The sequence below is a fragment of the Taeniopygia guttata genome, chromosome 2 (genome assembly GCF_048771995.1).
Source record: "Taeniopygia guttata chromosome 2, bTaeGut7.mat, whole genome shotgun sequence".
Taxonomy (NCBI): Eukaryota; Metazoa; Chordata; class Aves; order Passeriformes; family Estrildidae; genus Taeniopygia; species Taeniopygia guttata.
The window spans coordinates 118,833,715-118,857,784 of NC_133026.1; the positions used below are offsets into that span (position 1 = coordinate 118,833,715).

At 43.5% G+C, this 24,070-nt stretch overlaps 1 protein-coding gene across 2 annotated transcripts in view; it reads right to left on the reverse strand.

The window, feature by feature from the left end:
* Positions 1 to 22,816, reverse strand: part of SLCO5A1 (solute carrier organic anion transporter family member 5A1) — a 76,167-nt gene extending 53,351 nt beyond the window's left edge. The window contains exons 1-2 of one of the 2 annotated variants that reach the window (XM_030264052.4): positions 22,683 to 22,816; positions 20,592 to 21,938 (exon numbers count right to left, since the gene is read on the reverse strand). In XM_030264052.4, the coding sequence (XP_030119912.4) occupies positions 20,592 to 21,522 (931 nt within the window). In that variant the 5' untranslated portion in view covers positions 21,523 to 21,938; positions 22,683 to 22,816. Of the gene's footprint in view, positions 1 to 20,591; positions 21,939 to 22,445; positions 22,586 to 22,682 lie in introns of those variants that run through there. The other variant, XM_072924754.1, reaches the window with a different exon arrangement.
* Between the last annotated feature and the right edge of the window lie 1,254 nt (positions 22,817 to 24,070).

Genomic DNA, 24,070 nt, shown 5'->3' on the forward strand with positions numbered 1-24,070 from the left:
AAGATTGTTCATTTTGCCTTTTTCTTTCTTCTGTGAGTAGAATTAGATATGACAGCTTAGTTTTTCAACTACTTAGATTAACAGATTATTAAGCATAGTTTTATTCTTCAACAGTAAAAGATGCTTTCACAGACATAAAAATGTGGTAGCTAGAGGCTACACAGAAATTACTTTCTGCCAACTTTAGACACACTTTCATGGCAGCAATTATTTTAACAAAATAGTTTATAATATTCCTGGGGACATGGCAGATTCTCTCTAACTGTGAGTGCTTTGTTTTAAGCTATATGGTTTTATATAAATAGAGCTTTGGATAGGGATAACACTGTAATGAAATCTGATTGAACACACATGTCAGAGTAAATGAACATAACAGTCCTTTCTGGCCCAATAAAGCATGAAATTATCCCACCAATTCTGTTTTTGTCTCTAACACAGTAGATTTTGCAGCCCCCATCCTTTCCAAAGAAGGATGCCAAAAGACAAGAAGCCACTTCATCTTCCCTCCATGCTGCTTTGAGACATCTCCAAAGGCCTTACCCTGGCAAGGGAAGGGCCAGAGCTGGGTCTGCACTTTGCCATTTCACAGGTGTATCAGCTGAGCATTTAGCAGAGATTGTCCCAGCACGGGTGGTGGCACCAGTACTGGCTGCAGCAGCCAAGGAACCTCGAGGCTGTCCTCAGCCACCCCTGGGCATCCCCTCTGCCACGGTGACTCTGAGAGCACCAAAGAGCAAGGACAGCCCAGAAAAACTGACCTGGAGCTGGTATTGAACACACAGACACTGCTCAGGCGGGCTCAGGAGATAACCTATCAAGTACCAATGAAAATCGAATATATTTCCTGATGCAGATTTTTCTCACTCAAGCAACTCAGTGACCTTTCTTTCTAGTATCTTTGTCCATTTGCATCCATTCTCATAAGGAATATGTTTTCAGTTATTTACACTAAGAAGATTTAATTGGAAGATTACACTTATGCACACAATCTGCAAACTATCACAGCTTTCAATCAATTTATAATAAAAAACCAATTTGTTGAAACTCTTATCTTATGTTGGCAAAGAAAATTCAATTTGTGCCCTAAATCCCACTGAAATCCACTGAAAGTTAGGTCACTTGACTTCCTTAGTCTCCTTGGGAAATTTTAACCTCAGTTATTAAATTATTCTGACAGAGAGAGAGGAGAGATTGACAGGAAGATCCTCAAGGAATGATACTGGAGTTGCTTGGAATAACCATGATTGCAAGTGTTACCAGTGGTCTCTGCTGCTGTCAGAGCTTTTCCAAGTCCAATGAAAATTGATCTGGCATCTTCTCACTCTTTGGGAGTTTTCTGCAACATGTGACAGAAGAGACATGTCTTCACACACTGTTGGATCCTTAACTACAGTTCAGATTCATACTGATGAATTTGCCAACATAACAAGTGGGAGCCCACAGCGCACAGACAAAGAATAAAAATGTCCATCAGTAAAACCTGAAACACCTAGTACTCTTGAAAAAGTAAATATAAATCATGTACTACATTTCTATGCTGCATGTTATACCTAACTGCAATTGTTATCCACTGCAGTGATCATTTTAAGAAATTATAATGAGATTAATTTATGCCAGTACAGATAGAGTTTCAACAGGTCACTCGCAAATATTTATTAAACATATTCATTTGAAAGTCAGCGCAAGCCTTCATTTGTCTCTTGTAAAATGTCTGGTTGTCATTGTAGAAGAGACACAATGTAAAAGTTAAAAGACTCAAATGCAACACTAGCAAGAAGGCTCTTAAATTTACAGTCAGTTTAAATCACGCTTGCTTCTAACAAACTCTGCAAATAAAAACACAATCTACAATAAAAAATTGCCTCCAGAACAAACATCTATCACATTGCCTTGAAGTAAAACTGTTGTATCAACTATTTATATATGCTAACAGAACATACTTGGATCCATATGATCCATATCCATACACAGATAATTGTATCTGACACATGCCTATCTCTAATGCACATTGCAAGTCTCTAATAAATTTTTTTAAAATCCCAAGATTACACGTCTACTTCTGCCATCAGTGTTGACACTATATTCAGACCACAAATGGCTCAGACAAAACAAAACAAGTTTAAAAAAGGGTCTTTGCAGAACTTTTGACAAACACAGACCTTCATCACCTGTAGCCTCTTACGCAGGTGAAATTCTTCAGCTGCTTTTATGAAGTATATCATGGCAACACTCATACACAGAATACAGGGCTTAAAACACTGAAAACATGGCACAGTAAATTCAGCTTTGAGATCTCTCAGGTAATTTCCTTTTCCACCAAGCAGTTCACCTGCTGCATGTCTAAGGTCACCCCATGTTACACCTGAGTAACGTGTCTTTACCTAGAGGCCAATTCTAACCCCCAAAACTGTACAAACCCTTCTCAAACACATTATGGCTGCTCCATTTGTGCTCCCAAACACCATAGCTACTTTGCTCATCGCTTTGTAAGTGCTTTGTGGAGATTTTCTGAGCCAAAGACACGCTTACAGAGTCAAGGCTCTTGCTGGTTCAAGTACATTTAAATCACCATCTGCTAACTCATAAAATAAACCACTCAGGCAAATATTTCTTCCAGAACACACAAATGATGGTAACACAGCATTATGCTTTTCAAACACTAAAACTGTTGGGAAAAGATAAGCAACTGAAAGATCAAAACAGTGCAGTGACAACACCAGCAGAGATGCGGCAGCAGAATCAGACACTTGCTCCCAGCTAACGCAGCTGAATAATCAAACTGAAATGCTACTTCTCAGTTTTACACCTGTGAAACTGTGTAGTAACTCTAACAGCGTGCATCTCCTTTTCCAGTGGAGAAACAATTCAGAAGTACCCCCCCAGGCTTTTCTCTTCAGGATATTTAGCACACAGCTGATGGACATTGCCTTTCCTAGCCATGTTTTGTGAATACGTCCATTAATTTCTGTTGCACCTTTACAAATGTCCATAGAGAAAATATTTTGACACAGTAATCCTTTTTTTTTTCCATAAAATCACAGAAAATATGTAATGTTTCAATTATAGAACTGACTCAGAAGATGCAATAAAAAAACTATTTGCATAGTTTTAAAACAAAAGAAAAAGTAAAAAGCTTAGATCACACCATGTTCTCTTTTACACTGACAGGATACAGAAAAAAAAAAACCACAGAAATCAATGAAATGTCTTCAGATTGTCACAGGAAGAAACAAAATTGGAAAACAGCCTTCTCATCCTTATTTCCCAGTTTCAGGAATATCCTGAAGACTCTCAGATGGAAAATAGGAGCACTGAATAGTGTAATAGTAATTAACTATTTAGCATAGCTTTTCAGTAAGCTCACCTGAGTCATACGTTTTCAGTACATATACTGTTTACTCCGTACATATACTGTTTACTGTTGCTACTTTATTCCATTCAAAAGAAAAGAAAAAATAGGCAGCTTTCATTTCTGTAGAGATCTTCTTCAAGGAAAAAAAAAAAAAAACAAACATTTGCAACAATTCTAAATTATTTTAGCTATTACTGTTAACTGGTTTGTCTAATTTCCTTTCCAAAGTCTTCCACTGGCATGGCACCACTGCACAGCTCCCCAGAGGTCCTCTGCCCAAGATGTCATCACTCAAATAATACAACCTCAGGTATCTGTGACCAGGGAAGAGGTAAAGGAAGGCTAAACAATCAAGTCTTAAAGAATGGAGCTATTCCTCCTCCTGCATTTATAATAAATAAAATAAAACCCATGTAAAAGCACACACACATGTGTGACAGTGACAGATATTGACTGTGACAGTGGAGATACTGATCTTTGCAGAGACTCATCAGCTTTATTTCTCAGGGGAAGGAAAAGCCAGGCTTGCAAACAAGCCCTTCCTCACTGGTGGGGTTCAACACTGGTTTCCCTTAGTACTGATATGTGGTGGTATCCTGCCTTGTGGCTTCACAGAGCTTTTTCAGCTAACATTTCTGCACAATCATCCTCTTCCATTTATTGCCATTGCTAAAAAATGGAATGCATTACTTTGTCTTCCTATTCTATTCATCTCTAAATAAAAATTCTTTGACCTTTCATTGTAAGAATAATGTATTTGGAATCAGAATAAATACCTTATTGGATTGTAACATCCATCTCCCTATGTGCTACTCAGTGAAAGAACAGCACTTAATCTCAAAGGCTATTCTACACTATTTTTTTTAGATCAGATTCATCATTGCGGTATCCAAAAGCAGATTACAAACATTTTAGCATGAATATAATTTCTCCTGGTTTTAAGAAAAGAAAATTAAATGTTTGAGGCAAGGTAGAACAAGGTGAGTTTGGCAGTATCCTGGGGAGATGTCTGCTTGTCTGTTCAAAATGAAGGGAGAGAAACTCCTACTGCAAAGGAAAGAAAGGGAGCATGTCTATTATCAGGGGTACCAATCCCTATTACATTTTCTTCATTTATCACTTTATCATTCATTTGCAATACTTAACACTGTGTAAGACCAAATGGCTTTTATATTTGGCTTCTATTCTACACAAGCACCACATTTATGAATAATGTATTACAATTCATTACAACATAACCCTGAAAATTTGTATTTACAAGTGTGTAAGAAGCTTATCAATGCATAATGTAACTGTTAGCTACAGTGTGGGAGTTTCAAACAGTCACAATAATAGAGAGAAAAAAACCTCCAGAGAAAATATTCCACTGAAAAATGTGCAATGAGGAAGTCATTGCTCCAAATATGACATTGAAGAAAAAGTCTCCCTTCCAAAATACTAAAAATACATGAGCTATTCAGCTAAACACCTCTCATTTCAAGAAAGTGTCTGACTAAAGAAATGAAAGTTTCAGGTAGTTGTTAAAAACCAGATGTTTGTGGCAGCTGCCTTTTCTGTGGCTCAGATGCTGGGTGGGATTTGACCCCCACGTGTGCAGGCTGCTGCCGCGGGTGGTTCCACGAGCCACCCGCTCCGGCCGCCCTGGCTGTCCCACTCCAGCCCAAGAACGCCGGCATACACCAACAAGCTGCAGAGCTGGCACGAACCTGCCCTGGCAGCCGTGTCAGAGCAGCTGGAGCTGTGCTCCGTGCCAGTCACAAAACCCTGGAAGCAGCAGCAGGCACCCACAGCACAGGGTCAGAGACCGCCCTCCAGGCAGCACATCACACCAAAACACATCTGCTGCTGACAAAAGCTAAGGGACAGCCCTCAGGGAAAGCAGCCTCCAGATCCAATTCAAGTTAACTAGCCAAACTAGCACTGCAATGCTCAGCTAAAGTTGGACTCCATGATCTTAAAGGTCCTTCTTTCCCAATCTAAATGATTCCATGATTCTATGTACCATCTAAACTATTACCTCAGCAGTAACAATGTTCAGCTGGAGAGTCCCAGAAGATTAAGGAGACAAAAAGCTATGCACTTAAAAATCCACCAAGATGGGAAAATCCAAGCATTTCTGTTCAGCTTTCTTATTGTTACATTATCAAAGGCTGTAACCCTCATCCAGTACTTTTATTATTCCTTGGAGATAGTATAGATTAATTATCTTGTTATGCAAGTCTTGGATGATACAGTAATGTGCAGTAAGAACACTTTAATCACACAAAAACTACACTAACAGGCAATTAGTGTGATAAAACACTATATTAACTGCAATGTGATATGGAAGTTTGCTCCCAAAATGGAATAATAAAGCTGTTTATACAGATACCCGTTAAAAGAAGAGGTGACACAGGGATATTTAAACACAGTCAACATCTAACCAAAACTAAAGTTTGTAGATTACAACTCAAACTGGATTACATTGGTGCTCCTGCACAAAGAATAAATCATCATAGAGATCATCCTTTTATTAACACACACTGCTGAAACCCATCAGGGAAACATTTATGAATATAAAAATACATAAGCCTGAAGCCATAGAGCTGGTATTCTCATGAGGAGTAAATGGAAAAAGTAATCCTCTCCAGCATACTGGAGTCTAGGTATGTCTTGAATGATGTACTAGAAGAAAACAGAAGCAAGAGTTACATAGAGAAATGACCTCCAACCAAATGGGATTTTATTTGTATTTTCCACCCAAGAATGAATGGAAGTTAAAATTAATAAAAATTGATAATTAAATAGCAAATTGCATCTCAAAATGTCAAGCTATGCAAATAAGTATACACTGGTGGCTAAACACTTTTCCATCAAAAGTAGTTTTGCCATCAAACTCAGATTAATAAAAATTATACTAGCCCAAAACTGTGTCCACAATGAAAAAAAAAAAAAAGTTTATTGCTCTCTAATTGGTTTGGTGACTTGAAAAATATTTAATAATATGTCTTTTCCATTATTTCAGATTACTTAAACAAATGCAGTACAAAAATCCCAAAAGACCTTGTTATTTGTTTAAAAATGAAAAAGCTTTATATATCAGACCCTGCTCCCACTCAGTATCAGGTGTACCTCATTACCTTCAGGGGGAATGTGTCACAGTTAGCTGTAATTTACTAACTTATCTGGAAAGCTTAAGTAAATCTAATGTTCATTAGATACCAGGTTTGAGAACCACAAGAGGAGGCAGCAGCAAGCTGCTGGTCCTTGTAAGCACAAAAGCATTAGTATTAATTAAACGCCTCCAGACCTCCCTTTCTGCCCTGACTGTGCTTGCTGTCGAGCTAATTGCTTCTCTCCTCCAGCACAACTTATCTGTCTGCCCTGCTGCAGAGCAGCCAACTTCATGTCTTCTAAATGGGATGAACAGCCTGCAGGCAGTAACTCTGATTGCTTCAGATCTTTTCAGAGCTCCTTGTAAGACAATTGAAATGTTTTATGCAGACAAAACGATCTTCAAATTTTTCTTCATCTGAAGTTTTCACATTAGGAAATGAGTTGAATTATAAAACTCAAAATCTCTGTGGCCTTTTTAAAGCAAGGTCATCAGTTAGAAAGATTAATAGGAAAGTCTTGATAGCAGCTGACATCACAGTGTAAAACATATTTGCAGGACTTAGAAGAAAGACTTATCTAATATAAAGATTAAGAAGTACTAAAGAATCTAGAAGATATGAATAAAAATTCTGTTTATAAAAAAAAAATCTCGGAACTGGTGGCACTGACTTGTGCTCTATTATTACTTACTTGACAATCCCACATAAGAGGATTACTGTCTATTTTGGCACGATGTATAACAAGGGGTTGTATCACACCCACACATATTCTTCAAGTCAAATCTCCCACATCAGAAAACCACTAGCTATCAGTTCCCTGAGCTCCACACCATTTTGCTACTCAAGAAAATTATGGGGGAAAAGAAAAAAAAAGAAGTATTTTTAACAGGTGTGCAACATAGACTAAATTATGGGTAGAATTCTTGTATCATTCTTTGGCCCCTTGCACATAAAAATAACCATGTTGCTCCTCACACTCTCTATCCTGATTCATCAGAAAAGCAGCAGTGAGCAGTCCTAAGACCATCCAGCAACTCTCTGACACAATACAAGGGTTACATCAACCCTTCTTTACTAATGCTATGTTACTAATTCTCTTAATATCTTCAAAAACACCATGAAAACTGCAATAAATCTAGCACTAGAATACTTGCTTAGCCCCACAGTTGTATTTTGGAGAAATCCTAATGCTCAGACCACAAAACAATTGATCTGAGCATCCTATTAAAATAGACAAGGGAAATGTACAACATTCCTGATATACTGCATAATTTTTTCCTGTCAGGCACAATCCAAACAAAAAGCAGCTGGCTCATAATGTAGGATATTAGCAGGATGCCTACCTGCTAATATAAACCTTACAGCTATCAAACTCTTCTACCACAAGCACTCAGCAGTCCTCTCACTGTCTCTACCAGTTAAATCTACTCTTCCTAGAGGAACATGGTCAACCTTGGCCTAGCAGTTAGTAAAAGATTTCAGTACGCCAGCTTGGGCAAATCACATTATTTCTCACATATCCTGAAACTGCAACACATGATAGATCCCTTCCTCAGTTTCTGTAACACTCAAGGTATTTATAAACACACAATATAAATCTGACAATAAAAACATGGCGTTTTCTTGAAAGCGTGGCACTGCATCAGACACATGGTAAGCTCTTCTTTAGGTAGGATTTAAATTTGGAATGTGGATGCAGGGGATGATGAAGAGGGGAATAAGCATGAAAGGAAGTTAATTATAGATCTATCCGATGATACACAGCTCTCTTTAAGTATTATCCAAATACTTAAAATTTATTATTAGTTACAGAAAGGAGCAATAGGTGCTCTAATGACAGTGTAGGAACTCTTAAAATTATGCTAGTTCATACATTACTGTTTTTTTCTGGTCAATTGAATCTCTTATCCTTAGAGAAGATGAGAAGGCATATATCTACCCAAGGCTTTGACTCACCAGGCTTAAAAGCTCTTTTCAGGTTTTTTCCCATTAGTTGGCCTGGCCAATATTAGTCCATCAGTTTTACCTCACTTCTTATAGAAGGCTGATCTTTTAATTATCACAAATGCACGGGGGCAGTAGCCTTAACCACTCCATTTAATTTGCGTTTCAAGGCCACATGCATCCCTATTGTTGTGTGTCCTACCTGCTTGTGAATGTCCAGAGCTAGTGCAATTAACCACAAACTCAATAAGAACAATAAATGACCCCATCTAAGCAAAAATCAGTTGCTAACAAACATCAAGACAAGAAGCAAAAGCTAATGAGGAGAGGTCTTTTTTTGTACTTCTCCACCGGGTGAGTCACAGAGATACTCCTAAATGCAGAGGGCACTCTGAGTATTGCTCATCTTCCTCCTCCCAGAGGCTCTGGGGAAGCCATGGATAGGAGTAAACACACGGATACTATTGCCTACTTTGCTTCTGCACTCAAAGAAATTCATACCAGACAGCTCTATCCTTTATAATTATTATAATTATAATTATAATCACAATATCATTAAACTGTTCAGTCACTGAGGTCAATGACTATATACAACTTTTATGTATCAAAACAGTGCAATAGCTACTTAGGACCTGTAATTTAGAATACAGCTCCTCCTTCAAGCATCAATTCAGTCCTCAGCTATGCTTTTAAAAAATTTTTTACAGTATGGCATTTTATTACAACAATGTAGTGCTGAGTTCAGAGTCTTTTTACTCTCATTGTGTAACAAGACTAATATTCCTCCAGTAACAAACTAACAAACTGTGGTAACAAACTAACACTGACTTGTTTCAGATGACCCCAGAATCCCACTTCTTTCCCTAGGTCATGCTATTAGCAGAAGAAACAGTTTTTTAAAAATCTTATTTTAGGCCAATTATATAACTTACCAGATAAATGCCTACATTGATGTGCATCAGCACTACTATTCTGCAGACTCAAAAACCTAATGTGCTATTTTCTCCTGTGACTCTAAAAATTCCCTAGGGATATACCGTCACTATTTCTGCCACTAGACAGCTGTATTAAATCAAGTTGATATACACTGTCCATCATATTTACAACAATTACAGACTCTCTTATTATGTAACAAATTTTTTTACATTTTTTAAACAGGAGGATTATTACTGAAGCTATTTGCACCCTAGAAGGTTACACTCATCATTAAATCTCTTTTTCCCCTCACTGGGATGAATTAAAAAGCAGAAACATAAATTTAGATTAAAAACTCACAAAATGAAAAACTATTTTGCTGCTACTTTTTAAACTCCAGCTACTGAAATGGCAGGCACCAATGAATGGCATGGAAAGGTGCTTTGAACAAAAGCGGAAAATGCTGTTCTGTGAGAAAGAAAAGCATGGCAGAAGGAAAGCTTGTGTTCTCTGCATTGCCAAAACTCACCAGCCTTGTTAGGGACTTTCCTGTACTCCACAGACACTTACAACAGCATCTTCAGCCCTTCCCATGGGCTCCAGGTACTGTCCCTGGCAGATGCCTCCTGACCAGAGTCCATTCTGGCCTGCAACACACAAAAGAGGCACTAACACCCCATGCTGCTAACACTCAGCCTCCTCTTCTTCACTTTTCCTGGGACTTTTTCAGCTGAAAGTTCCCACCTAACCAGCATACACAGGTTATTTTGCTCATGAATTCACATGGGTTTGACCTCTGAGCCTATGAGCTGATTCCTTTGGAACCTTTGATGGAAAAGATACGGTTTTCACAGAATCACACAAAATCACAGAATGAGAATGAGATTGGAAGAGACCTCTAAGATCATCAAGTCCAACCTATGCCCTAACACCACAACTAGACTATAGCACCAAGTGCCAAGTCCAGCCTTTTTTTAAACATATCCAGAGATGGTGATTCTACCACCTCCCTAGGAAGACAATTCCAGTATTTTATTATTGTTTCAGTGAAAAATTTTTTCCTAATACCCAACCTAAACCTTCCCTGATGTAGCTTGAGACTGTGTCCTCTTGTTCTGTCAGTTGCTGCCCGGTGGAAGAGATCGACCCCCACCCGTCTACAGCCTCCCTTCAGGAAGCTGTAGAGAGCAATAAGGTCACCTCTAAGCCTCCTCTTCTCCAGGCTAAACAACTCCAACTCCATCAAACGTTCCTCATAGAGCTTGTGCTCCAAGCCCCTCACCAGCACTGGTGCCCTCCTCTGGATGCACTCAAACATCTCAATGTCCTTCTTAAACTGAGGGGCCCAGAGCTGGACACAGCACTCAAGGTGTGGTCTCACCAGCACCGAGTACAGGGGAAGGGTGACCTCCCTGCTCCTGCTGGTCACACAATTCCTAATGCAGGCCAGGATTCCACTGGTCTTCTTGGCCACCAAGGCACATTGCTGGCTCATATCCAACCAGCTGTCGACCAGCACCCCCAGGTCCCTTTCTGCCTGGGCACTGTCCAGCCATACTGTCCCCAGCCTGTAACGTTGTAAAGGATTTTTGTGTCCAAAATGTAGAACTCGGCACTTAGACTTATTAAACTTCATGCTGTTGGACTCTGCCCATCCGTCCAATCGATCCAAATCTCTCTGCAGAGCCCTCCTTCCTTCCAATAGATCAACACAAGCTCCCAGCTTAGTTTCATCTGCAAATTAATTAATGAAGGATTCAATGCCCTCATCCATGTCATCTATAAAAATATTAAATAGAACAGGTCCCAGCACAGACTGGTGACTGGCCCCAGCTGGATGCAGCACCGTTCACCACCACTCTCTGGCCCGGCCATCCAGCCAGTTCCTAACCCAGCGAAGGGTGCTCCCATTCAAGCCATGGGCTGCCAGCTTCTCCAGGAGTATGCTATGGGAATCAGTACCAAAGGCCTTGCTGAAGTCTAAATAGACAACATACACAGCTTTTCCTGCATCCACCAGATGGGTCACCTGGTCATAGAAGGAGACCAGGTTGGTCAGACATGACCCACCCTTTGTAAACCCGTGCTGACTGGGTCTGATACCCTGGCCAATTGTTACACAGAGCAAAATCTACTGCGTTAACAGCTCAGCTGAATACAGCAATTTATCTTCAAGTACAAGGAGAGCTTAACACACAGCAATGTCAGGTAACATCTTCCAGAGTATCTCCTTTAGATATTTGTAGATGCAAGTGAGACGTGCTTGACACATTCTGTTTAAGTAATCACAGGTTAGCAGCCACCACAGCAGAGCTCACAGCTATTTCCCTGTCTACTCTGGATTATCTACAAAAATGCATTACTTGAAATGACTTCCGGGGAGGTCGGGTATTCAGATTTTAATCTAACCAGAGAATGAAAAAAGGAGAAGCAGGAACCAAGGTGTGATTGAAAGCACTTGACTTCAGAAGCACACCAGCACCTTTCAGTGCCTACATGACATCTGAAGTCAATAGCTGTGAAGAAATCCAGGACAAACACTGGAGTAAACTACAACTTAAGTATAAAATAGCAAATCACAAGGTATCAGAAGATATACTCGGCTAATATATGCATTATCTAAAATATTCTGACTCTAGAGGATAGCTTAATTAATACAGAAAGAAAATGGTACTATCACAGGGGAACCCTGCCAGGATTTCATCTTTGTAACTTCAAAGAAGTCAACTGAAAACAGGTAAATATGGAAAGGTGCCCCTAATTTAGAAAAGCTTGCTAAATTCAAAAAACGGAAGAGCTGGTAGCTGATTTCAGAGCAGTGGATTTTAAGAAAATCACTACTGAGACACTCCTGAGGATTTCATTCTAATCCAGTAAACATCAAAGATAAAAGGTGCAGAGGGCAACCAGATTGAGGTCCTACTGTGCACGGTGCAATGTAAGCAAAGTGTTAACGTCAATATAAGCAAGGAAAGAAGTGGAAGCACTAAAAAAAATGTCCTGGGAAGCTGATGAAAAGGAAGCAAGCTGCTGAAAAGAAACCTGTACTAAAAATGGGGAAAAGAATCAAAGATGAACAGCATGCAATTAGTGGACCTGCAGTACTGCTTTGCAAGCACTTCATCTACCTGCTTGTTCAAATTATGAGGAAAAATATAACTTTCTTTTTTCTGACTGCATCACCTTCAAACTCACCACAAAATGTAACTTATACCACAGCATGGTTCTTTTTCACTGGTGTAATTTGTCTTTGCTGCCAAGTAAGCTGTTTATGTACATGAGAGTTAATATTTTCTGATTAGATTATCAGGTCTAATGGCAGCATAAAATAACACTCCAGTTTCTGTGTCTGCACTTCCCAATTTCTCAGGTAAGAACAAATTCCTTGTGGCAGAAAACACGAGCAGTTAAAAGTCCCAGGTTCGTTAGCTCTCTTGTTAATGCTGGCAGTGTCTAAATTTCTGGCCTTGTGACAGCACAACAGATGCCCAAACTGCTCAGCAGCAGAGCAGGACAGAGCCCATACATCTCTCCACTGCTCACTGCAGAGCAGTGATGTATTTGTTCCCATCACAGGAAATGTCCTATTTTTTTCCTGGGCACTTGGAAGGATTTGGCTGACTCGGGTGAAATCAACCTGTATGCACACTGCAGAGCTGTCTCTGTCATAAATTTGCTAGCTCCAGCCCATGTGCCCAGATTGTCCAACTGAGTTGAGGTAAAAGGACCACGGTGCTTGAGTAAAAGCATGGACGCCAGCAATCAGAAAGCCAACAGTTTGCTCCCTCTTCCCATTGTGCCATTTCAGAGCTTTCCCATTACAGCCCCAGTAAGTCCAAGCACCCCTGTAGCTGCTGAGGGGGTTGCAGAGACACCCTTGGAGTTGTGAGCTGAAATTCTGACAGCGCTGGTGACAATTCACAGGAAGACAGGTGACCAGGTTGCCCTGCCCTCAGAGTTCATGTGGCACTGCCCCATCCATCAGCAGTCAAATCAGAGCTAGTGCTTACTTTGACCTTTCAGTCAAGAGGGGCAAAAACTTCCAGAGGGAACCAGCTGAAATAGGTGCCATTTTCGCATGGTGGCTTCTCAACTGTTTTCAAAATAAATACAAAAGGTGAGTAAAAACAACAAAAAAGGAAAACTGAGTTCATTCTTCACAAGAAGCAATGGGTTTTGAAAGTGTTATCAGGGTAAAAAAGACTTCATAGGATTAAAACAAGAGCATGAAAGTTTAACACGATTGAGTTAGTTTTCTGTTCTTTTAAAAACCATGGATAAATTCCATTCATCTACTTTAAAAACCTGAATTTTTAGATGCTGTCCTTCAGGATGAAACAGAAGGCTTATTTTTAAAATTGCCTGTATTTCCTGCACAACCAAGACAGAAACCCATATGTCTCTGAATGACAGTACAGAGAAATCCAGCCTCCTCTCTTTTGACTGCATAAGCACTTTCACAGCAATTAAGTCCTCCCTGGTGAGGCAGCCACTGAATGAGAGTTAAGGGAAAATGAATGAAACACAAAGCACCTCTAATCCACCTGCAACAGGAGTAGTTACAGTGACCTTTTAGAAACAGTCGAGGTATCCAGCAGACAGCTAACGTTTCCAGACCCAGGTAATCAGACACTAGATCCCAAGCCTTCAGTTCCTGGCAAAAGCTACAAATAAGCTGTTACTTAAAGGCCACTTTCATGTCTAGGTTTCCAAGCTGCTCCGGGACCACGGCAGGTGGAGACACTTGTCTGCACAAACCAGCCCTGCAGCAGAGCTTGACAGAGAAGGGAGCCGCTCTCCAAGAAAATGCTGTTCCCAAGCTCAAGAGGGTGAAAAGGGCACTGTCAACCTCAGAAACAAAATGCTAACCATTTTGATAAATGTTAAGCAAGGGAAACAACTGGGCCGGGGAATTCAGTGAGTTTCAGAACCCTGGATCCAACCCAGTTTTTATCCTTTAGTACAAAGGGAACCAGGGAAGCATGTGCCTAAGTCTCTTCTTGCTCCTAAGAAGGACAAAGTGCATTTTGCCAGTTACTGGAAGTGATGCTTTGTCAATACAGCTGCTTGTGAACAATGTCACAGCTCATGGCAAGGACACAACTGTAGAGATGCAGAAAGCATCCCTAAGGGACACAACACTGGCAGAGCAAGTGAAGATATATCACTCACGACATTAAATCCCGCAGAGCAAAGGCTGTCCCCACTCTTCACTGAACTCACTGTTATGTACACATTACTTAAAAGGACAAAAAAATCAGCTTAATTAAATGCTTAAGAAAATGATATCTAGGATTACAGTATGAAAAAGAAGCATCAGTCCATCAATGAAATAGGAAACTAAAGTGAAGAAGAAAAGTAAAATCTGTCTATTTTCTCAGTTATAGTAAAGGACAATAAAACTGCACAGTGCTACTGTAAGCAATTATTAGGAACTGTGCCAGCTGCCTGATCAGCATTTTAACAAAGAAAAAGCGATGCTACAGTGTGCCAGAGAAGCATAATACTGCATCCTCTGAGTGTTATACCAACTGTGGGAGAAAGCAGTATAATCCATATACACAAAAAGAGCTGCAGTCACTCACCTGCATCCCAAGATGCTCCCTACCCCCAACTGAGAGCACAGTGAGTTCAGCCTTCTGCTAGCGCTGCCCAGCTGAGTGTGCAAACAAAACAAGTGTTTCACACACACATTTCATGGAATCACAGGATACACTGAGTTGGAAGGGACCCACAAGGGTCATCAAGTCCAACTCAGAGCCCTGCACAGCACCATCCCCAAGAGTCACACCACATGCCCAAGAACACTGTCCAAACACTTCTTGAACTCTTTCAGGCTGGAGCTGTGACCACTTCCTGGGGAGCCTGTTCCAGTGCCCAACCACACTCTGGGTCTGAGAGAAGAACTTTTTTTTTCAATATCCAACCTAAACTTCCCCTGACACAGTATCAGGCCATCTCCTCGGGTCCTGTCACTGTCACCACTGAGAAAAGATCAGTGCCTGTCCCTTCTCTTCCCCTCACAAGGAAGTTGTAACTGCAATGATGTCTCCACTCAGCCTCTCCTTCTCCAGGCTTAACAGACACACTGACCTCAGCCACTTCTCACACAGCTTCCCCTCAAGGCCCTTCACCATTTTCATCACCTTCCTTTGGCTGCTCTCTAATAGTTTAACATCTTTTTTATATTATGGTACCCAACACTGCACACAGTGTTCAAGGTGAGGTCGCCCCACTGCAGAGCAGAGGGGGACAAACCCCTCCCTTGCCTGGATGTGCCTGATGCATCCCAGGTTTGCACAAAAACAGACTGCTGATGGATCAAGTCTTAGTGCTTGCCTCTGCATAAAACAAGATGTCAAGATGTAGCCTTCTCTGAGTTAAAAGTAAAATCATATATTTGAGAAATAAGTTCTGCACACTTCCCCTTTACAAGTAAAACAGAGCAAGCAATAAAAAATACTGGTGAACATGCCATTTTGCCTCAATTTTTGATTCAAAAAATCTTCCTTCTCACAGGCATGCTGTAAAAATAAACGCACTATTTCTGTAGAGTTCACCAACTATAGGGATCAATGCTGAGAAAACCCTGTAGGAAACTAGCCTTTTGGGTTAGCGGGTTAGCAGGAAGCATATTCCAAAAGTAAACCAAAAGTGGTCATAAGCTGAATGGTGAGAATAAAATTAAATGCTGGTCAACTGTTTCCCTACTTCTAGATGGTCCCCTCTGCTCAGCTAGAAAGTTGATACTGTCTCAGAAAACCTCAATGACCTTGTAGCATCCACATAAAGGACCTAATGCCCCCAGTGGGCTCCAGTTCCTGTCTTCCACGGACATCCATAAGCCCAGAAGCAGCCAAATCAAAATGGCATAAAAATCCAGTGCTCCCTGTGCCAACATCCAAGTAACAGCACGCTACAGAGACCTAGCTTGTTTGGCAGCTGGGCTATAGCCTGGGCAGGCAGAGGTGGTGGGTTTCTGATATGAAACTACCCCCCCTGCCATCTCATTTCAAGTGGATGTGGATATCAATTATCATACATACATTTATAAAGATTTTGGGGAAGTCTGTAACTAAGACGTGAAGGGTACGTATACAGAACATCCACCTGTAAAACACTGGTAAGGAGATGTTTTTCAGACAGAATACAGTCACAGGGAAATGGTTTATTTAATGCTAGAATAGTAACCCACAAACAATCCTCATGAAAACAAAGCAGGATTCCAAAATATTTTTGAAACTTGTCTAAACTTTTTTCCAGTTTATGAAATGACTTTACTTCCCTGGCTTTCAGCCATTATCTGTACCAAGCCCATTTGCATAGGTTTATCCAATTTTTCAGCCATTATCCCATAAAACCTTTATCTTTGCATTTTGCAATTACAGTTTGTTCCAAAAGCTAGGGACAGTCTGCATGAAATTAAACTGAGACACTTTTCTCATATCATATCCTAGCCAGCCTACAGTATTCAGGAAACTGAAATAAAACATGCTTAGCACAATGACCAATTTGTTCACTAGTCATTTTGCGGGGGTACTGGTAAAAGCCATTCCTGAATGCTAGAATATTTTCATTAGTGCAATATTTCTGTAAAACCTAATACTGCTTCTCTATGTGTGAATTTTTAGGGTAAGTTCATTTTTTATAACAATATCCACTTGCAAAAGAAGAAAGATATTTAAAAGTTTTCAGCCACTATTAAAACTTCTAAGTGCCACACTTAAATTTAAAGAGCTGCTTTTTAAAATCCTGATATAATACAAGGCAAACTCACATTCAAGACAAACTGTTGGATCCCTACAAAAAAAACCCACACTGTTTAGAAAAATCACAGTGCTTTAAGTGCTAGAATTTGACAAGTAGCAGAAACACCATCAAGAGTACAAAACAAGACTCAGGAAGTCCAATTCAACTTCAAACTGAATTGCAATTAATTTAATTGGATAAATACTTAAAAGAAGAACCTGCATACATCAGGCAGCTGACAACACACACGTCATGGTACAGCTGAGCACAAAAGGGAGAGACTCTGGAGAAGATAAAGACCATTTAGTGACTGCCCAGTTTTTACACAGTGTGCAACTTCCCTTTTGGATTATCTGTGATTAAGGGAACCAGTTCTTACATTTCCTAGGCACCTGTTACAATCATTACTTGTTTTCAAGCCTGATGTCACACATTTCTCAAAGTTAGCACCAGGGCACCAAAGTATTGTCAAGTTTAAGGGGCGGGAGGACCCGGAGGTGACACTGCTTCACACGGAAGAAACATCCCACACAAGAGCTCACACGCTGCTATGCGGGCAGCCCAAATACACATCCCTGCTTGGCACCTTTGTCCTACTAAAAATGACATAGCACCTTGTAAACTGGCACTGTGCCATTCTGACAGATGGACTTAAGTGTAGGCAGCCAAGAGACTATACTATGTATAAGCATCAAATATGTTTTTTGAGAGGAGGACCTCCAGCCAGGAATGTTAAAACAGCTGTCCACATTGAGCTTGCATGCCTACACTTAAGAGGATATGCTATTACCACTTGAGCCCTGAGCTGGATTAACTTGGGAAAAAAATAAGATAGCTTCCACAGCCACATAAGGTGAGTTTTTGCAGAATCAGGATTAGTGATACTCAAGAGGGGCTTTACTGACCTACTATTAGTGGGCACACTTGCAGGGTCAAAAAGCTCATCAATTGTGAAGCTCAGTGAACCTTTTATCACGTGCACACTTATATATATTTATTTTCCTTTGGAAGAAAAACATAGAATGCAATATCAGCATGATTATGAACAAACACGTTAGTGATCTTCCATTCTGTGTTAGAGGATACTTTTCTATGAATTAGCTGTCCTCACTCAAACACATGTATCTGTGTGACTAGGACGTGTTTCCCCAGGCTTTCATGTCTACTTAAAACCTCAACTGCCATGGCCTGCTCCAAGACTTTTTGTTAGCTCATGCCTACACACAGACATACAATTTACATTTTGACATCACTTGCATAGTTTTCCCCAGTAACAGAAACACACCACCTGGAGAACCAGGCATTGCATAACACAGGATGTAAGGTGGCAGGCTTGCAGAGCCATGCCCAGGCCACTTCTATCCTATCCCTGCAGCTGGCTGGGCTGTCTGCTGCCTCTCCTCAAGAACATGCAACATTCCAAACACTATTGAGAGGATCCAACAAAAACATGTTTGCTCACATCAACATGCCAAGCAGTGCTCTTTCTCCTCCAAAAACTCAAATTTTACTCCTGCCCCTCAAAAAGGCACTGGTCTATATCTGAGGTGAGGCAGATATTTTAAAATTAACAAGTTAAATGCTTCCTCAGAACTCCACACTATTTAAAAAAGATAATACCAAGATTTCCAACAGCAGACAACATTGCTTCTAGCTCTCAGTGGCTTCAAGACTGAATTGAGGTGATAGTACATTTTATTCCATATTTAAACACACTCTGTGTTCATTTTAATTCTTCCTGTGGTCACAATCAAATCACAGGCATACATTTTTCACATACACTGTAGCTGAGTGTATATATCTTTGTTCTCTTGAATCACTAAAAATGAACTTCGACTCTACAAGGGTCCTCCCAGTATAGATCAAAGCTGCCTTAAGTGTCTGGCAGGCACAGAGTCACATGGAGTCTACTCAGCTGCCGGTGCCTTTTACCTTTGTTAACTTCACTGCAATTAAAATTACCTGAGTCATTTCATTACTATTTCCTGTGCTAGAAGCACACCAGTGGTAGGCATAATTTTTCCTGCACAGTGAGGATTTCCCCCCGTTGACCTTGCCTTCCCCTTTGCTGAAGAAAGATTTCCACCTCTCTTACCGTTCACCTCTTTTACCCTTCATTCCTCATCTACAGCATTTCCTGGTCGTTTTCTGGTTTTGAGGACTGTGTGAGATCACCTATTTGCAAAAGTTCCAAAGTACAATTTAGCAACCTCAGTAACGAGATGCTTTGTTTTTTCATGCTGCCAATAAAGTCAATGCTAGGTTAATCTTAATTTCCATACCACTTAAACTTTCTCAGACAGGAGAAGAGAGGGAAAAAACACTTTGTCAAATACTTCATTATGCAGATTAGCAGCGCAGTGAATACCTCTCCCTCCTTCCAAAAACCTGCAGTGCCCCAGGCTTTTTCAAGACACTGCACGCAGACTGTGCATGGCTTTAAAACGGTTCAGGGAACAGTCAAATTGCCAAGAACAGGTCAAAAGGAATAAAAACATTGATCCAGATCACCACTTTTGCTTAGTAAAGTAGTTACACACACACTCCGCAAGTGTATAACTTCCATAATGTGTGTTTTACACGCAATTATTATCTCCGTGGCTATTGTAAAGCCAAATAAAATTGAACTGCAGATGATAATGCTAAGTATCCAAAACCCCTTCACAGCTCTCTCAGCCCCCTAAGTGCCTCTGCTTATGTGAAAAGAATCTAAAGGGGTACATGAGGTTCATTTCTTACAGAAGCATGTAATGCGCTAATGCAAAACCAGGGAGCAGTTAACCTTCTTACACATTACACGAAATATCACGACCAAACTCCAATGAAGTTTAGTACCCAGTTATCTGAGATGCCCCTTCTTCCCACCATCGCACAACTATCAAGAAGACTTGTCTGTACCTGCTGAAAAACGTATGCCAAATTGGACTCTCATTTTGCTGTGCACCTTGAACTGCCTTAACCAAAATCAACTCTGAAGGTTTCACATGCTGATTTATCAATGGGTTTTTAACTCTGAGATGCCAGATGATGTATCAACGCCAGTCAAAATTCATTACTAGTTCAAGGCAAACAAATGATGGAAAAGTAAAACAAAGCATGCCAAAATTCTCTTGAAGTGCTTATTAAGCATTAACATTATAGAATTTAGGAATACAAAGCTTCTGTGTTAGCAAAAAGAAACTTGAAAGGGCACAGCAAATTTTAACGCTGCTTTCTGAAAAAGTCACCGGCTACTGCCAAGTGCTGAAACGCATTAGAGAAGACAACTTTCTCTGCTGCTCTATTACGCGTGCAAGAGGGTGTGTGTGAGTACAACTGCTTTAAGCCACGCTGCATTAGCTTCACGCGTTACTACTGTTCACCATGTCACAAAACATTTTAAAGCAGGAGAATGGCAGTTTTACTTCAAAAGGTCATTTGAAAAGGAAAACCTAACACAGATGTTGTTCAGCAGGACTAAGGCAGAAGTACCTGTAACTGGCCCCTCTGAGAGATCTGGGGTGTAGCAAAGTACCCAGGTACTTAAGTTGCCTTACCTAGGTAAAGCGAGGCGTTTTCTTTCTTGACATTGTCATCTAAGTAGGTTGGTCCCAAGGTATAGATGGGTGTCGAGCCCATGCCAATGAGGATTTGGGCACAAATGAATAAAGCTACATAGAGAGAGTGGTCTTTTCCACCGGTGTCCTTGAAGCAGGCCGACGAGTCCCACTGCTCTTTGGCAGTGCCATTGCCAGCCACGCACAAGCCCTCGTTACTGACGGAGGAGTTCAGTTCCTGGATCTGGTACGGCGGAGAGATGAAGTGAGGTAAGGAGAAGAGCGCAGCGCCCAGGGCGATGAAAAGCCCCCCTACGGCCAGCCAGAGCGGCCTCCGCCCGCGACCCCCAAAGTAGCTGATGAAGACCACCACCACCAGGCTCCCGATGTCGAAGCAGCTGACCAGCAGCCCCGACTCCGAGCTCTTGAGGCTGTATCTCCGCTCGATGGTGGTGATGACGCTGCTCAAGTAGCCGGAGACCATGAGGGACTGGATGAAGGTCAGAAAGCACATGCACACCAGGAAGAAGCGCGAGTCCGCCAGCACTGCCCGCAGGCACGCTCTGCCCGGGGGTCCCGCCAGCAGCAGCGCCGGCGGCGGCGGCGGCAGCAGCAGCGGGGGGCCCAGGGATACCCCTCGGCCGGGCGCCGCCGGCTGGCCGCCCTCCGTCTTCCAGGGGAAGCTCCCGCTGCCGCTGGTGGCGGCGGGGGTCCGGCCAGCCTCGGCGGCGGCAGAGACTCCCTCGCCCCGCTCGACCTCGGGAGCCGGTCCCGCGGCGGGTCTCGGCCGGCCGCCGCCCCCCCCGGCCGCCAGGGGGGAGCCGAGCGCGGGCAGACTGCGGCACCGCGGCGCCTCCGCCCGGCCCCCCGCCGCCGCCGCCGGCCGCTCCGCCCCGGGGAGCCGCTGCTCCGGGGTCCCCGCCGAGGCCATGCTGGGTCCGGCAGCGTCCTCAGAGGAGCCCGGCCGGCTCCATCGCTGCCGTGCGTCGAGCGCGCTGAGGGGCCCGGCGAGAGCGCAGCATAGCGAGGAGGGGAGGAGGGAGGGGAGGGGGGTGGCCCTAGCCGCGGCCGCCGGCCGCCCCGCCGCACGTGTCAGCCAAACTCCTTTGTGGCTCCATCCACCCTCAGTCTCGCTCGAGGGGCCGCCCGCCCGCCGGGGCGCCCGCGCTGCCGGCGGCTCCCGCTGCCCGTCGCCGCATGCCCGCGGCGCCGCGATCAGCAGCCGCCCGCCGGGGCCCCGCGGACAGCCTGCCCGCCGCGGGGCAGCGCCGCCCGCTCCGCCGCCCTCATCCTCCTCTGTCCTCGCCGCCGACGCCGGTGACGGAGCTCCGGGGGGTTGCTGCCGATCTGCGGGGCGGAGAGCAAGCACGGGAGGTCAGCGGCGCCGGCCCCTGCGGCCCCGTCCCTCCCCGCCGCCCCGGCCTCTGCCCGCCCGACCCCGAGGTCTGCTCTGAGCTCCGGAGAGCGCCTCTGTCCCCGTCCCCGCGGGGGCTGGATCACGGCAGCGCCTCGGGGACCGCGCGTCCTTGGGGACGGCACATGGATTTACATAAGAGCTGGGGCGGCCTCGGCCAGAGCGCGACCCTTTTATTTGGCGCCGGATGCGACAGCCAAAGGTCGCCGTGCCAAGCCTTTTATTTTCCAGCCTAAAAATAAATGCACTGAAATAAATACTCCGCTACAACTCGGCGGCCCAGGGAGCGGCGGCAGGCGGAGGGAAGGGGAACAAAGCAGGAGCCGGGCAGCGGCGGCGGGCACCCCGGGACCCAGCAACCCGGGGCCGACCTCGCCGCCCCAGCTCGCTCGGGTGCCCCCGGGACCGCCGGGTGCAGAGCGGTGCCCAGACATCCCTACCCCGGCAGCGGAACACGCCTTTTGCCTCCTTTGTCCGCTTTTGTCTCCCCGCCGCCTCCCGCTCGCTGCGGCCCCGCGGAGGGGTGGGCGGGGGAGGCAACGGCACCCGGGCAACCGCGCCCCGGCAGCGGATCTCCCCCACCCCCTGAGGGCGGCCAGCGGGCAGGGCGGCGGAGCCGGCGGGCGCACCGGGCTCTCCTCCCGGCCGCTGCGAAGGAAAACGACGGGGCTACTCACCGAGCGTGCGGCGCCGGGGGCGGCCGGCCCGGGCCCTGCGCCCCCGCCCCGCCTGTCACCCAACGCCGGGTCCCCCTCGGCCGCCTCCGCCTCCCCGGGCGCCGGAGCGCAGGCGCGCCCGCAGCCGCCGCCGGGCCGGGCGATGCCGCCGGGCGCTCGCGTGCCCTCCGAGCTGCCCTACCGGCCCGCGGTTACCCGGCTACACCCCGCCAGAGGGGCCGCAGCCCCCGCGGGACGGTCAGCTCGGCGGCGGGGCACGCCTTGGGGTCTGCCCGGTCGGTGCCCTTGCTCACCCCTGCAACTGCTGAGGGCTGCAACTCGGCGCTCGTGGCTGAGAAAGTCCACGGAGCGCCGCGGCTGGCAGCCGGCAGCCCCGGGCGGCGTTTAGGATGCTTAGGATGGAGTTGCATCGCCTTGTATAAAAGGTGGAAATATTCGGAAAACAGGACCGAATCGTCTACTAAAAAGTGAAAATAACCAAGGAATGATTTTTTAAATTTTTATTTTAAGGAAAATAGATCACCTTATGATCCTTTTTGTCCCAGATTTTATCACCAATGCAAACCCAAATGCTCCAGTGCTTCCCAAACTGGCAAGCACATGCGAAATCTGGGAAAAGTAGTTTGGAGATTAGTCCTCATAGAGTTTTCTCCTAATCTCCTTTTTTTAGGTTTATGTAGTGTATTGAATTGCGCTGGTTTGTTTTGGTCTCAAGTCACTGTATTTAAAGCCCTAGTAACAGGATAAGGCTAAATAGTCCTGCAAATTATTGTTTTTGTTGTGGCATAATAGAGTGTGAATTATTAAGATATTTGTCTTTTCCAGAAAGTAATGTGAAGGAATACAGCAAAGAAGCATAATACCATACACATTTCTGAATAGTTAGTGCTTTTCTGGTAGGATGGAAGATTTACAATTGATTTGTTTCTCCTCCTTTAAAAAATATTTGAGACTGACTCATCACTTTTTTTTTTTTTTACTTATTTATCGTCTGGATCAATAAGATAGTTTCATATTATAGTCACAAAAGATACCATCTTCAAGTTTTATGAAGCTGTTATCCAGAGATATTTTGATACCTCTTTGTACTCACTTAACACTCCAACTGCCCAAACTCAACACAGCCAAAACAATATCTTTTTTTTTTTTTTTGTTGGTTGGTTAGTTTTCAACCACATTTTTCCTGTTGAGAAGGTGTCCCCAGTTTAGTGCTTGTTTAGGCCTTAGTTTTATTATTGCCTTTGATTCAGTTAGGTTTTCAAGGATTCTTTAAAAACACATACTAACGATTCTTTCTTGCTACCTAAGGTCCTTACAACAATTTATTTCGTTATCCCACAGCTAGTTGTTATCACTGCAGCTTCTCTCTCCCGCCTCTTCCACTGTCA